Raw genomic sequence first — 15892 nt, forward strand, 5'->3', positions numbered from 1 at the left:
TACGTTAAAATGGTATTATAAATTAGTAACATCTTACACAGAATAGCAGAGAAAAAGAAAATAACGTTTGAGGAAATAAAATTCTCTACTTTTTGCAAATGAGATATTTTCAAAGGGATACAATTTGGCTATGTGTGTTTCTTATATGCATAAAATGTCAGACATACATCCAAAAAAGTGTACCAGATTTGCATAAGCTTTAAGAAAACAAATAGAAAAAACCAAATGCTTAATTTCTGGGTTTTCTAATATTAAAATAATAACAAAACAAACTAACTGTGTTCAAGAAATTTATTTTAACAAAACCATTTAGAAATCAATTGCATCCCACAGGGGTGCCAATTATGGGCAGGGGGCAATTGCCCTCCCCTTAGACTTCGAAATATATCTTCTTGCTTATATCTCATAGCTATTTTCTATTTTAGCATAGCTAACTGGTTATTCCCACCCCACATATTTTGTGAATTGGTGCCCCATGCCAATTAACTGTCAGAAAGCGACTTTTATTCCTTAAATGGATTTACCATGAGAAAGTGGTGATCAGAAGTTAACCAAATTATATTTAAAACAAAGCAAACTACTATCCTTACTAATCAGCAGCTTTCAAATAAGCATGATCTTTAAATGACCACTGGAAACTGGTAATCAGAATAGGGCTACTGTTATAAAGCCATCAAAATTTTTAATACAGCTTGAAATTGATTCAAAAATTTAAAATTACTTGAAGAAAGAAATGAAAAGTATTGCTCACAGCTTGGAAATTGGACATTTTTTACTATTAGCATTTCATTTCTATATGTCACAGCTCAGACAAATGGCACTTGAGCCAATGGTTAGAGACAAGATACTGCAATTAGAGGACACTTGCTAGCACTGTATCTTTAACCTCCATTGAACACAGTAAGCCAGAGAACTGACATTGCAACTATTAATCAGAAATGTGATAAAATACTGCAAATGGAGGTATCTAGGACCCATCATCCATGGGTATAAAACTTTGGCTCCCCTAAGCTGTTCTCTGGAGGTAGTCAAGCATATCCAGACAAAGAATTCCGAAAAACATGGCTATACAAATAAACTCTGAAATTTCTGTGCAACTCTACAACTCAACTGGAGGGATGTGCTGGCTGTAGCCTACTAAGCCTGGGGACAGACTGTGTGCACCCTCAGATAATCAGCTTAGCCTAAGTGTGATAGACTACTGTGCAGGTATATTTTAATTAGATATTTGATACATAGAGTTGGTCAGGTTAAGCAGTAATGCATTCTGGGCAGCCTGCTTTCCATAATTCTCTGTTGTAGTTTCCACAATTTTGTTACTAAAGGTATTATATTTTCATCATATTTAGGTATATTTCATTATGATTAATCTAAATTCATTTCTTGAGTGTGATCAGGATATCACAAAAGTACTGGGTAGGATGCATTTATGACCACAATGATTATTATATTTGGAAGTTGCATTTAATTGAAAATTTATTGTTAGACCTTTCAATTCTTGCCTTGCTATCCATCTCCAAATTTGTGAAAAGTTACTCAACTATACTTCTACCAAAGCAACCCCTAAGTGGAGATAGTTGCAATGCCTTTTTGACTCTAACAGCTATTTTTAAAATTAAGTTTTAGCACTGAAAAGTCATAAAATAAAGTTATTACTATTTATGTCATGGAAGTCATATAATATGTAAAGTCATGGAAAGTCATAAAATAGGTAAAGCTATGAAGAAGAGCTTACTGGAACATAATTTTGTCTGTGAATTTATGAGTAAAGATTTAATTCAAATAAATTCAAGTAAGAAATTAGCCAGATAGCCTATAGTTTTCTATAGTATTCTGGTTAAAATCAAATTTCCCTGCCAAATAGAACAATGATGAAAGAAATTTGATGGTATACTCATCACTTCTTGACTGCTGATCAGAAATGAATGATAAAAGATATTTGCCAAAAGAATGCTGTAAGAAGTAAGATCTTAGTGCTAAAATTGCACTTTTAAGTGTTCTTTGTCAAAAGATGTGGTAAAATTCTAGTTTAGCTATCTTGGAAAGGGGTTAGTTTATGAAAATGAAACTTTCAGTAATATATACAGGGCCAAAAACATACATTAGGAAGATATTATCCAGCTTCTATGCTAACCCTCTTATGATTTCTAAGTCTTAGAAATTTGCTAATTCATAGGGCTGTTATAATATTGTAATTTTGACAAAACAAGATTATGCCTTAAATTCTGTTTTCAGTTTCTTTTTCTCTACTTTTAGTCTTGAAAATCCAATTAGTCTTGAAATTGAGGAGAAATTTATACAGTAACAATGGGTTTTTCTACATTTAGGAATATATTTAAAGGTCTTTGAAACCCCATAAATTGGGATTGAGTAGAGTTGTGAAGCTGAAAACAATTTTCTTGGGCTTTATTAAAAATCAATTTTGCAAGGTTTCACTTTTCCAACAAAAAGATTTCCAAAGGTCAGTGCCCTCTAGAGGGAGAAGGAGTTTAGGTAGGTACTTAAAAATGCCTTCCCATGACAGACTTTAGTCTGTAGATAGATTTCTGAAAGGGTATTTGTGCATTATACACCACAAGTCAAGTTTACACTGTGTAAAACTTGAGAACAAACCAGTTTCTTTCAGCTTTGCATGAAACAAGACAAGTGACAGAATATATGGGATTTATATAATCTGGGCTATATATTAGCACATTAGGGGGTAGGGGTTGGGGTAAAGTATTTGGACAGTTTGCAGTTAGAAAACAATTCTTACGTCATAATATGCAGAGTAATTGTAACTAACAGATTTTGAATGCAGAGCCACAATACTTAACCTTAACCCCCCTAATGTGCAAATATATAACCCAAATTTGTTTCTTAAGTTTTATATTTTTATCATATTTTGTGATATTTATTGGGATTGATTGTCAAAGAAACAGGTTCTAATTAAATGAAACACTTGACTGTGTGGCATATATACACAAGTACCACTGAAAGTTTTATTTTCCAAACCTAAATCCTTTCCAAAATAGCAAAAAGTACTTAAAATATAATTTCATCAAAAATTTAAGATCTTAGCACAATGATGAGCCAAAGAACAGCCTTTGAGTATAATTCTAAGCCATCCCATAGCTTTTTTTCTAAATTTAGGAAATGTAATTGCAGCTCTTTGAAACACTGTTAATTGAAATTAAGCAGTTGTGAAGCTGAAAACAGTTTTATTGTACTTCATTAAAGAGCTATTCCTCAAGGTTTCACTTTTCCAAAACAAGACAGGATAAAGTATTTGGACAGTTTGAAGTTAGAAAATAATTCTTACTTCATAATATGCAGATTAATTGTATCAAACAGATTTTGCATGCAGAGCTGCTATACTGTACTTTACATCAACCGCCTAATGTGCAAATATATAGCCCAAATTTGTTTCTAAAGTATAATATTTTCATCATATTTTGTAATGTGTCACTGGGATTTATCATCAAAGAAACAGTTTCTAATTAAATGAAGCACTTGACTGTGTGGCGTATATACACAAGTACTGCTAAAAAAATTTATTTTCCTAACCTAAATCCTTTCCAAGATAGCAAAAAGTACTTAAAATAGAGTTTCATCAAAAATTTAAGATCTTAGCACAATGATGAGCCAAAGAACAGCCTTTGAGTATAATTCTAAGCCATCCCATAGCTTTTTTTCTAAATTTAGGAAATATAATTGCAGCTCTTTGAAACACTGTTAATTGAAATAAAGCAGTTGTGAAGCTGAAAACAGTTTTATAGTACTTCATTAAATAGCTATTCCTCAATATTTCACTTTTCCAAAACAAGACAGGATAAAGTATTTGGACAGTTTGAAGTTAGAAAATAATTCTTACTTCATAATATGCAGAATAATTGTATCAAACAGATTTTGCATGCAGAGCTGCTATACTGTACTTTACATCAACCGCCTAATGTGCAAATATATAGCCCAAATTTGTTTCTAAAGTATAATATTTTCATCATATTTTGTAATGTGTCACTGGGATTTATCATCAAAGAAACAGTTTCTAATTAAATGAAGCACTTGACTGTGTGGCGTATATACACAAGTACTGCTAAAAAAATTTATTTTCCTAACCTAAATCCTTTCCAAGATAGCAAAAAGTACTTAAAATAGAGTTTCATCAAAAATTTAAGATCTTAGCACAATGATGAGCCAAAGAACAGCCTTTGAGTATAATTCTAAGCCATCCCATAGCTTTTTTTCTAAATTTAGGAAATGTAATTGCAGCTCTTTGAAACACTGTTAATTGAAATTAAGCAGTTGTGAAGCTGAAAACAGTTTTATAGTACTTCATTAAATAGCTATTCCTCAATGTTTCACTTTTCCAAAACAAGACAGGATAAAGTATTTGGACAGTTTGAAGTTAGAAAATAATTCTTACTTCATAATATGCAGAATAATTGTATCAAACAGATTTTGCATGCAGAGCTGCTATACTGTACTTTACATCAACCGCCTAATATGCAAATATATAGCCCAAATTTGTTTCTATATTAATTATATTTTCAACATATTTTGTGATGTTTCATTGGGATTGATGATCACAGAAACAGGTTCCTTATTAAATGAAGCACTTGACTGTGTGGCGTATATACACAAGTACTGCTAAAAAAATTTATTTCCCTAACCAAAATCCTTTCCAAGATAGCAAAAAGTACTTAAAATAGAGTTTCATCAAAAATTTAAGATCTTAGCACAATGATGAGCAAAAGAACAGCCTTTGAGTGGAATTTTAAGCTTTTTTTTAAGGAATTTTTTTTAAGGAAGTGGAATTTTAAGGAATTTTATCAATGGTTTTTTTTTTCTTCTTCTAAATTTAGGAAATATTTGCAGCTCTTTGAAACATTGTAAATTGAAATTAAGCAATGTTGTGAAGCTGAAAACAGTTTTCTTGTACTTCATTTCAGCAGAAGATCTCTTTTGCAAGGTTTCAATTTTATAACACAAAAATTTTTAAAGGTAATCAAAAGTCACTGCCTCTAGAATGAGAAGGAGCGGAGGTAGGTGCTTCAAAATACTTTCCTGGGGCATACTTTAGTCTGTACTTCCATCCCTGAAATTTTCATAACCTAACCGATTTCCAAGATAAAAAAAAGTAGCTCCAACCAGAATTTTACCCTAAAAGTTTGCTGATTTTGTTGGTTAGAACTATTTTTTTGCAAGTAGTTCTAATCAACAGTTGTTTCACAATGCCAATTCAAAGAAACCTCCATTTGAAGCACTAATATTTTGTTTATTGCCAAGGACTAGGCTATTTCTAGCCATCATGGGAAGGGGGCTGAGGTGCATGCAACTGCAACAGTAGTGAGTAGGGAATGAAATGGCAAATCTAACTTTCTGGCAATCTGATTCATGTTTTACAAGAAAATATTACCCATGGGTGCAGCAAGGAGTTGGCAGCACCCATACTAAAAGCCTGTTACCCTACTCTTCAACTAACAGTCACAGTACCCCCCCCCCCAAAAAAAAAAATCTTGAGCAGGTTTGATCTAAGACAATTAGGCCATTTTGGAGAAGAATAATTGTAATTAAATCTTAGGCTAGGCTGTAAGAATAACTTTTGCCAAAATTTAAATGTTGACAAAAAAAGTTTTTTCAAGATTGTAGTCAACCAATCCCAACTAGCCACTCCTAATAATCTAAACCTATAGGCATTTAAATAAAGTAGTCCAAGATTATGAGCCTGTTTAGAAAAATACATCTTGACCAAAATATTTGTCTGAGTACTGGGGGTTTTGCCCTATAGCCTTGGGCAATATCTGGTCCCATAAGGGGAGGGGGCATAGAAACAATCATGATGGCACAAATCATTACATTTGAAGAGTATTTAAGGGATAATCTACTGGTACATTTTCCTACATAATTCTACCCTATACTATAGCCTACCTTCATCAGTCAAAAGGAAAAGGGCCAAATAGTCTCAACTGAAAAGCCCATTTGCACCACAATAGAACAAGCAGATGTCAGACCTGCCTCATCATGCCCTGTGGACCCTTGAAAACACACAGAAGTTAAACCACTGCCCTCTGTAACAGTAAACTTGTGATGTACCTGCAATGGCGGACTGATTTGGCCAGAAACACAGCTTGATATACAGACTTTGTTAAATTTGAAGAAAGATAATGTAGTATTATTTATTATATTTACTTGTGTATGCTCTTGCTTTGACATATCTAGAATATCTCAGGAATACCCAAAGATATTTAGTTAAAACTTTCAGGGAATGTTGAAGTAAGTCAAGACAAATAAGCATCAAGCTTCATTAAATGAAGTATCCCCATAATGTCTCAGGAACAGCTAAAATAATTAAGTTGAAAACTTTCAGGAAATATTTACCAAATCTAACACTATTAATCCAGGTTGGCATGATGATTCCTTTTATATATATATATATATATATATATATATATATATATATATATATATATATATATATATATATAAGCAGTGTAGATTAAAAACATGCATAACAAGAAAATTAAATGCTACTGAGCCAGACAAGAAAAATTAAGTCAAAGAATGACTAAAACTGAAAACAAACAGATATGGCTAAGAATTGATGAATATGGCTTTAAAAAATAAGAATTACAATAAATAACAGGGATGATATTTGGGGGGAAGTTGCCATCTCAATAATGTAAAAAAATTTATTAAATATCCTATGACCCTTGACTATCTGGATATGGGCCCCTCTTGCCCCCCCCCCAATAAAAATGCTAGAGATTAGCCCCTGATAATTAAGTCTAACTTTAAAAACAGGAATTCCTGCAACCAGTATTTGGGCTACCTGTCTAGCCTTCTGAAGGCTAGAGCATCAACCTGCAAGAGAGACTTGAAAAAACAACTGTAAGAGACATCTTTGAAAGCTTGACACCTATAAAACCACCTTTGGAAGCTGACACCCAAAAACAACTATAAGAAACATCTTTGGAAGTTTGCATTTCATATCCATATTTGATTGCACTTTAATATTAAAAAATATTGGTAAATTTTTACCAAATCATATTATGGAGTAACAACTAAAGTGAATATACCATTTGATGCCTTTTTTTATGCTGATTATGAATATAATAATAATTTTTGTCAGAAATGGATTTTAGCCCCCCCCCCATATATATGTCAGTTCAGGATATATATTTGCACATTTGGGGGTGGGAACTTTTTTACCAAATCATATAATCAAGTTTCAAATAAAGTGAATATACTATTTGATGCCTTTTTTTATGCTGATTACAAATATAACAATCATTTATATTTGAAATGAATTTTAGCCCCCCCCCCCCTATATATGTCAATTCAGAATATATATTTAAACACATGGGGGTGGGGGTTAGGTTCGGGGGGGGGCTGAAATTCATTTCTAATAGAAATGACTATTATATTTGTAATCAGCATAAAAAAGGCATCAAATGGTGTATTCACTTTATTCTTAACTCAATAATATGATTTGGTAAAAATTTACTGTGGGGGTTAGGTTAGGGGGGGGGGGGGCAGGGGGCTAAAATTCATTTCTGACAAAAATCATTATTATATTTGTAATCAGCATACAGAAAGGCATCAAATGGTATATTCACTTTAGTTGTTACTCAATAATATGATTTGGTAAAAATTTACCAATATTTTTTTAATTTTAATGTGCAATCACATATGGATATGAAATGCAAACTGAGAACATAGGCCTAGGAGCTAGCCTAGAAACTGCAACTGCATCTATTTAATGAATTATTAGAGCTGCATGGATCCATTAGGCCAGGTGAGGAAAGGGGTGCATTTGCAACTGACTTGATTGGCATAATTTGTTTGGAAAGATGACACAGAGGGATTAAGTGGGCTAGTAGCCTCTGTTCACTTTGTCAGCTAATGAATCTTTTATATTAGTCCATTTATGTTCTATGCTAGAGGGTTGGATTAAAATAGGATGGTAGCTTACATAGAATAGATCAGGAAGTTGCATTGATTTACCACTCAAAATGAAGGCTTTAAGCGGAGTCCCGCTTATTGATGGCGATGATGATGAACGTAGAATCCTCCCCTCTTCCCTGAGGACTTGAGAGGCTTTCCTTCTTATGAATCAAACTGACATATTTCACTATAGTGTATTTATTCTTTTAATTTATTTTATGAACTTGAATATTAATTTGAGACCTTCACTAAAGTCTTTTGAAGATCTTTCACTACTTAGTAAATCGTCTGGTCCCAATATTCTTCTTTCTTTAACGAACTTCCTCATTTGTTTTCTTTTTTCCTCCGTTTTCAGACATTGAAACACCATATGATTCACCGTCTCCTCTTCACCGCAATATGTACATTTTCCATCTTCACCGTAAAATCTAGCTCTATATGCTTGTGTTGCTGCATGACCCGATCTTAGTCTAAATAATATTCTCGCCTCCGACTTAGTTCACCATACACTGCTTCATTAAATCGTTTATCATTCCTGTCCATTATGTATCTATTCATTGAAAATGCCTTAATGTCTTCAAATGACTTTTCATTTAATACCTTTATAATTTCAGATATTCTATTTACAATCTTTGTAGTAATGGTTTGAAAGAAACATCCCTCTCCTTCTGCTGCACTTTTCGCCACTTCGTCTGCTCATTCATTTCCCTCGAGATTTGCATGCCCTGGCCCCCAATCAAGCACAATTTCATGTCCGTTATCAAGTACTTTTTGTTTTTCACTGGGGAAATAAATAATTTCTCGAGCAACCGACTGAAACTTATGAATATTTTTCACTGCCTCTAGGTAACTCTTAGAGTCCAAACAAATTCTATTGATTTCCCCATTTAGCCCATTCTCATTCACATATCTCACAGCTTCGGCGATAGCCAATACTTCAGCTTAATATACTGTTGTTGAAGAGTCGAACTGCATCATATACCTCACATTTCTTGAGGGACTGACAAAAGCTATTCCAACTTTTTGATCTTTCTTGTACGCATCCGTAAATATACTCACTGCTTGGCCATAATTTGAATCTTTCGACATTCCAAAGGACTTCGCCACGTCAAGACAATTCCTTAGTTCGAACTCAGTTTCACAAGTAACTATTCTAGCTTTCAAGTACGGGACAATCTTAAGATTCAGAATTTTCAGCATTTCTGTTACACTGCACTCATTTGTGTACCGGTCCATAATTCCCTTGCCTGTTACTAATCCATGCATCTTTCTGCTTGAACACCATAATCGTCCTTCTTTAAGAAGCCTGGATTTAATCGGATTGCATTTGTCTGCAATCCAAATCTGTCTCCAATATTTTGAAGCTAGTATGTCTCTCTGAGCAACCAGATGAACCAGTCTGCTTTCTGATAAAATGAATGGCCTTGGAGTGGTTTTTCTTGCAGAAAAAGCTATTCTGATAGCACTGTATTGGATTGTCTCTAAGTCTTCCAGCAATGACTTACTGTCTGCGCAGAATATCAGGCTACTCTATTCTATCTTAGTTATAATGTATTTTAGATAAAATTCTGCCATAAATTGTGGTTTTGGACCAAAATTAGCACCAGAAAACATATTCATAATATTTATCCGTCTTTCACATGCTGTCTTCAAAGTTCTTATATGGGACTTGAAAGTTACGTTTTTATCAAAAGTCAAACCAAGCCACTTAAATTCATTAACAAATTCTATTTGTACACGGTTTAGCATTAAGTTAGGTAGTGAATAGTTCTTTTTCCTGGTTATCAGCATTGCTTCGGTTTTCTGAGTTGAAAATTTAACACAGTTTTCTCCTGCCCATATTTCTAACGAGTTAAGTGTTTCTTGAATAGTCTTTTGTCCTTCTTCTATGCAATTGGTGATAACCCAAAAACCATTATCATCAGCAAATATACCAGCTCTTTCACCACCAATGTCCGACGGGATGTTAAACTCACTAATATGAGAATAATCAGGCCCCAAAATTGAGCAGTGAGTAATCAATCTACGACTCAATAGACTCATCACTAATTTTACTTTTCCTATATTAATAGTTAATTATCTATTACTTAGAAAATCATGTCAAAAAACAAGTTAATGTCCTTTAATCTTTGCTTATAGCACCCCTTCCAATATATGTCTGTGAACCATTTTGTCAAATTCCATTTTCACAACAAGGACTAATGCTATTAAAAACTTTGAATTTTCCAAGGAAAATACTGTGTCATTTATAAAAATTGTCAAAACTTCCGTGGTAGATCTTTGTTTTCGAAAGCCGCACTGAATATCCTTTAATATCTGTGCTTTCTCTAACGCCCAATTTAGTCTGACTTTCACTAATCTCTCATAGGCCAAAAGAAGAGTTATCTTTCTATAGTTTTCTAATGTGGTTGAATTTTTCCTTTATTTGGAATAATAATGACTATTTGATTTTTCCATATTTTTGGGAAACATCCTTTGTCCCAAACAGTATTCATGATGTCTAATAATACACTTACCCATCTCTCATCCAACTGTTTGACATATTGAGGATAAATTCCATCGTTTCCTGGTGCTGTTTGTGGCAGTTTTTCCAGGACTCTTTTCAATTCTCCAATTGTAAATGATTTGTTACATTCTTCTTCATTATCTATCTCAGTTGGTCTCTTTATTTTTACAATTGTTAGTACTTACAGGTAACTTAATTCATCTTGATTGCCTATCACCGACTCCACATATTCTGATGCTCTATCCGCCTTCTCTTGATCTTCAGTAACTGTCACTCCATCTACAATCAAAGGACTGTTCTCAATATTTTCATTCTTCCCATTAATTAAATTTTTCACCACACGGTAAACTTGATTTGCAGGCTCTCTGAAATCCAATCTTTCTAAAAAATTTTCAAAAGATGTTTTCTTTGCTTCAATGATTTTCTTTCTAAATGTAGCACATATTCTTCGACACGACATGTAATTTTCAAAATTTGGTAATTGGTAATACATTTTCCTTACTTTGGCTAACTCTCTTTTTTACATAGTACAGTCTTCATTCCACTATAGACTAAATTTATGTCCTTTTTGTCTTCCTCCTGCCTTAGGGATCACCTGTTCTGCAACTTCTCTCAGTTCATTTTGGAATGTCTTAATTTTTGCTTCAAAGCCTTCCTTACACTTCACGTTACTTATAATGTCTATATTTTTCAATTTTTATTTAAATAAATAACAATTTTCTTTCTCTAGATTCAGCTTCCTATATGTCTTGTTTTGAATTCTTGTAGCATTTTGGGATCACAGCTCTGTGATTCTTGGGTCGTGATCAATATACAAACATGACGCTTTGTCATTCTTTAATTCAACCTTTGAGGCTAAGCTAGCTGAGCTTGTAACGAAATCTATTGTTGCAGTCCTTCCATTAAGTCTGGTTGGCAAATCTTTGGGAGTCAAAAGAGAAACTTCACCATTCTCTAGCAGGAAATCTGCTACAATTTTTCCATTTCTATTTTCTAGTCCACAAGTGCACCATGCTCTATGATGAGCATTAAAATCTCCCATTATCATCACTTTATCTCCTTTAGGTACTAAGTCCAGTATTTTTTGTAAGATTTCAGGCATTTTCAAAGAATTTCCATTTGGAATTTAGACATTAAATATATTCACTTTCAATGATGGTGACACATATAACTTACATTCAACCACTTCCATCTCACAAAGATCATAATGATTAAAATAGATAGGAGTGTGATTGAGTTGCTTATTGACTCTAATGATAAATTCTCCACTATCTTTATCCAATCTGTCCATTCTTAACACCTTTTAATTAAGAAACTTATTACTAATATATATTTTTAAGATCGTTTCTTGAAGACAGAAAATATTGTCATCAATACTGGTACAATAGTCCAGCAGAAGATATTTGTTCACTTTAACCAAAAATTGAGCGTTCAATCACATAATTTTCAGGCTTTGTCTCAAAGTCATTTGTTTTTACACTGTTGAATTACTGAACTACAATCCAACTCTGCAAGTCCTAGGTTTTTGATTAACTTGTATAATTTTTCTACCCTCTCTTTTAACGGTAAGTTTGCCATATCCAATAATTCTTTTGATATCAAAAGTCCAATAAGAACTTTGTTTGCAGCATTGTTTATAACTTGTTTAACTCCAAATTGGGACACATTGTGCGCTCTCACTGAATGTTCTTTGTAATTATTCTTATTGACACCTTCAGCATATGATCTGTATACAGTTTTTGCTTTCCCGCAGCTCATCTGGTGTTTCTCTGCCACTTTCAACACTTCCAAAGTCCTTCTTCTAACACTACATAACGAGGAGGTAGAAGGATGGTTTCTTTTGCAATTTACACACCTGAAATAATCTGCTTTCTTCTGTTGTTCTAAGTTTTTCAAAGGGCAGACAGCTGACTGATGTTTACCAGCACATCTCAGATATAGATCTTCTTTGGCCCTGCAATTCTTCTTGATATGTCCATGTCTTTGACATTTGTGGCACTGTATTATTGGTCTATTATATTCTTGCACAATTCTTTTCCTACCACACATCCAAACTGCAAGTGGCAGGAAGTTACTGTCAAAAGCTAATAAAATTGCCAGGCTGTCCTCTAGCTTCCTTGATTCACGATTGAACCGCTTTTGTCTTTTTGCACTTAACACTGAAATTTGACTGTCAATACTTTCAATTACCTCTTGTTCTGACAGTTCCAAGGGGATACCTTTGATAATTCCTCTCACAGTATTGCTTCTTTTCTGAATGTTCACATTTAATCCTCCAATCACTTTTATACTCTTAATTTTTTCACATGCTTCTTCTGTTTTAAGAAATAAGATCATCTTATTTCTTTTATTGAGAGTTTCAAATTCAAATGTATCACTTGTCAGTATTTCTTTCAGGCATTTACAAATGCTGATGTCTTCTGGAAGTGTCTTCGATGTATCTACTTCATTAAGTTCTGCTACCAATCCAAATCTGTAGAGATCTTCTTCTGGGACTTCAAACTCCTGACTTACAGTGAACTTCTCCTTTTGGGGCCTCTTCTTGCTGGCATCAGCATGTGAGTAAGTCACTGAATCTATTCTTTGTTTCATTTTGGTAGCTCTCTCGAACTGAGTTTGTGCACTGACTGATTCAGATACTCTTCTTTTCAGTGATGTCTTTTTTAGGCTACTCACAATGCCTTCTGCTTTGTAGGGGCTTTTGCAGTTCTCTAAATTCACATCCAGATCACAAGGTAAAGATGGAAGTTTTTGGTCATATAAAGGGGTATATCGGTTCTGAGTAGTAATCATAGGTACATAAGGTGATGAACTAGGTATACCCAGATTTGGATGGTGTAAGTTTACTGGGGGGCTGCCTGGTGTCTGAATTGGTAAAATACTTGTCCATATTGGTTGACCATATAAAGACCATATGCAGCTTGCATCATGTATAGATTATTCAGAAGTGGAGATGGAGCCACTGGCTCCATTTCTCTTGATTCTAATTTATCTCAACACCACATTAAAAGTATCTTTAAAACTCAACTAACCTATCCAGTTAACACGTATAATCTCAAAAATAACACAAATATTCTCACCAATGACTATATCTAAGCTCCACTAAGATTGGGTTCAATTTTGTAGTTATTCTTGTAGGCTATGATTAGCCTATTAGGTCTCTGATTAAATTTACCAAAAGTGTCTGCTTCTTCATTTAGAAAAAGGTCCAAGCCTTGAGCAACACCTGCTAAAATTCAGCTGCCAAATTGTGTATATTATGTTACAGGCTACCCTAAATTAGTAGGCTATATGCTGAACTACAACTTGAGAAATTTAGAACACACTTTTGAAACTATTAAAAAGATAAAAGACTTAATAAGTTCTTATGAATCACCAATACTCACTAAAAGATTTTAAACTTGAAGTAAAGATTTTATCCAACGGTTTAATCTTTTCTTCTTCCCTCATTCGTCCCGCTTATTATTCTACAGACTAGACTATTTGTATTATAGCCAGCGAAGCCATTTAAGCCAACGATGTCAAACGTCATAAAATACGATTCTCCGAAGTATTTGACAAAAAAATTGCCTTTCTGCGCCAGGAGCATCTATTTCACAGAGATACTCATTCATGAGAAAACATGATTTAATTAAGCCAAAATCACACCTTTTTCCTTCCGAAAGTTTGAAATGCCAGTATTAAACCGCTTCACCATCAAAAAAGTAAGTATCCTAAAATTAATAAATTTCTACCTAAAACAATGAAATAGATCAGACTGCATCTAAATAGGGTGACGGAATGGAGGTGGGATGACGGGAAATTTGTAATACCACTTCCTTGTTTTAAAACAGAACATGTGGTGGGGGCATAGAATATATATATATATATATATATATATATATATATATATATATATATATATAAAATAATTCCCCTATTTAGATGCAGTCTGATCTATTTCAATGTTTTAGGTAGAAATTTATTAATTTTAGGATACTAAAATTATATATATATATATATATATATATATATATATATATATATATATATATATATATATATATATATATATATATATATATATATATATATATATATATATATATATATATATATATATATATATATAAAACCTCGTTCCAGTGCACATTTGTCTCAATTGCTGGATTAGGACGACACTTCTTTTTTTTTTTTTTTTTTTTTTTTTTTTTTTCTTTGCCAAGTAATTACCTCTTAAACATAATATGAATCCAGGTTGGATCCAGTGCTGGTGGAGGAAGAATCAAAAATTCCTCCCCGACTGACCTTCACCTTGGTCCAGGTTTTACCTGAAATTGATTATTATTTGGCCAATTTATTACTTTTTTTTAAATGGTAGTATTAAACAAAAGCTCTATTTAGGGTAGTGTTTTTTTTATTTTTTTTTTTTTTTTTTGTATGATTAGTTAGAGTGAACTTATTACTTGTGGACTTTTGGCTTGGCTTTTAGAGATGTTTTGGACTTTGTACTGTTTGTCGTTTTGGTTTTATTTTATTTCTGATTTTATATTGAATAATAATGGTAATGATAATATTCAAAGGGGTCTGCTAAACATTAGTAAGTGCAATGGTTGTTGTTTTATTTGCCAAGATAACTTCATCCCTGGAAATAATGTTAAAAGCACTTTATATAATAAAAAGTTTCAATATTTATGAACAGGATAGGAAAATTGTAAAACAAATAATATTATCTATTTACTAGAATGTAAAAATTGTCAATTACAATATGTGGGGACAACGATTAACAAAACATATATGAGATTTTCGAGAAAGAAAACTACAATCACCAAGGAAAAAACTAACAATTATCTCGTTCTGCATTATAATAATGGTACTTGCTCTGTATCTAATCTAACTATTACAACTTTAGAAAATCTGGACCTAAAAAACTTTACTAAATATGAGAAAAATAATAAATTACGCAGACGAGAAGATTATTGGATCCATGCTCTTGGTATCGCGTATCCTTTTGGGCTAAATGATCGAGTTGCGAAATACGGAGACATGTCTAATGTAGTTGGTAACTGTATTAATGGGTGAACGGAGCCCCCTTCTTTTAATTGCCCCACTAAACGTAAAAACCGATCAAGAGGACATAGGAAAAATAATAAAAAAAATTATTTAGATTTAAATGAATTTTTAATCGATTTAGGTCACATATTTGAGACTAATGGAATGAATAGTTTAATAAAATCTTTAAATCAGTTATCAAGGAATAATTTTATAAAAGTATTCTGAATTTTAAAAAATAGTACAACATTCAAATAAAAAACTAAATTAATTTATGAGACAGCTTGCAGTGTAGCTACATCAAAATTTTTTTCAAAATATAAATAAATCTGATAAAACTATAAATGAGGACATTAGATAATATTTTTCTGTTAATTTTAGTACTAAACAAATAGAAGATATTTATTTACCCAGAATCTTAAACCAGTG

The 15892-nt window shown here is 32.8% G+C and overlaps 1 protein-coding gene across 1 annotated transcript in view; it reads left to right on the forward strand.

Moving 5' to 3' along the window:
• Positions 1–13360: 13360 nt before the first annotated feature.
• Positions 13361–15892, forward strand: part of LOC148943435 (major facilitator superfamily domain-containing protein 12-like) — a 112408-nt gene continuing 109876 nt past the window's right edge. Inside the window, exon 1 of the mRNA XM_089101135.1 lies at positions 13361–13442. Within this exon, the coding sequence (XP_088957261.1) occupies positions 13361–13442 (82 nt within the window). The remainder of the gene's footprint in view (positions 13443–15892) is intronic.

The sequence above is a fragment of the Artemia sp. Qi Xiang Cuo genome, chromosome 15 (genome assembly GCF_049724085.1).
Source record: "Artemia sp. Qi Xiang Cuo chromosome 15, ASM4972408v1, whole genome shotgun sequence".
NCBI lineage: Eukaryota > Metazoa > Arthropoda > Branchiopoda > Anostraca > Artemiidae > Artemia > Artemia sp. Qi Xiang Cuo.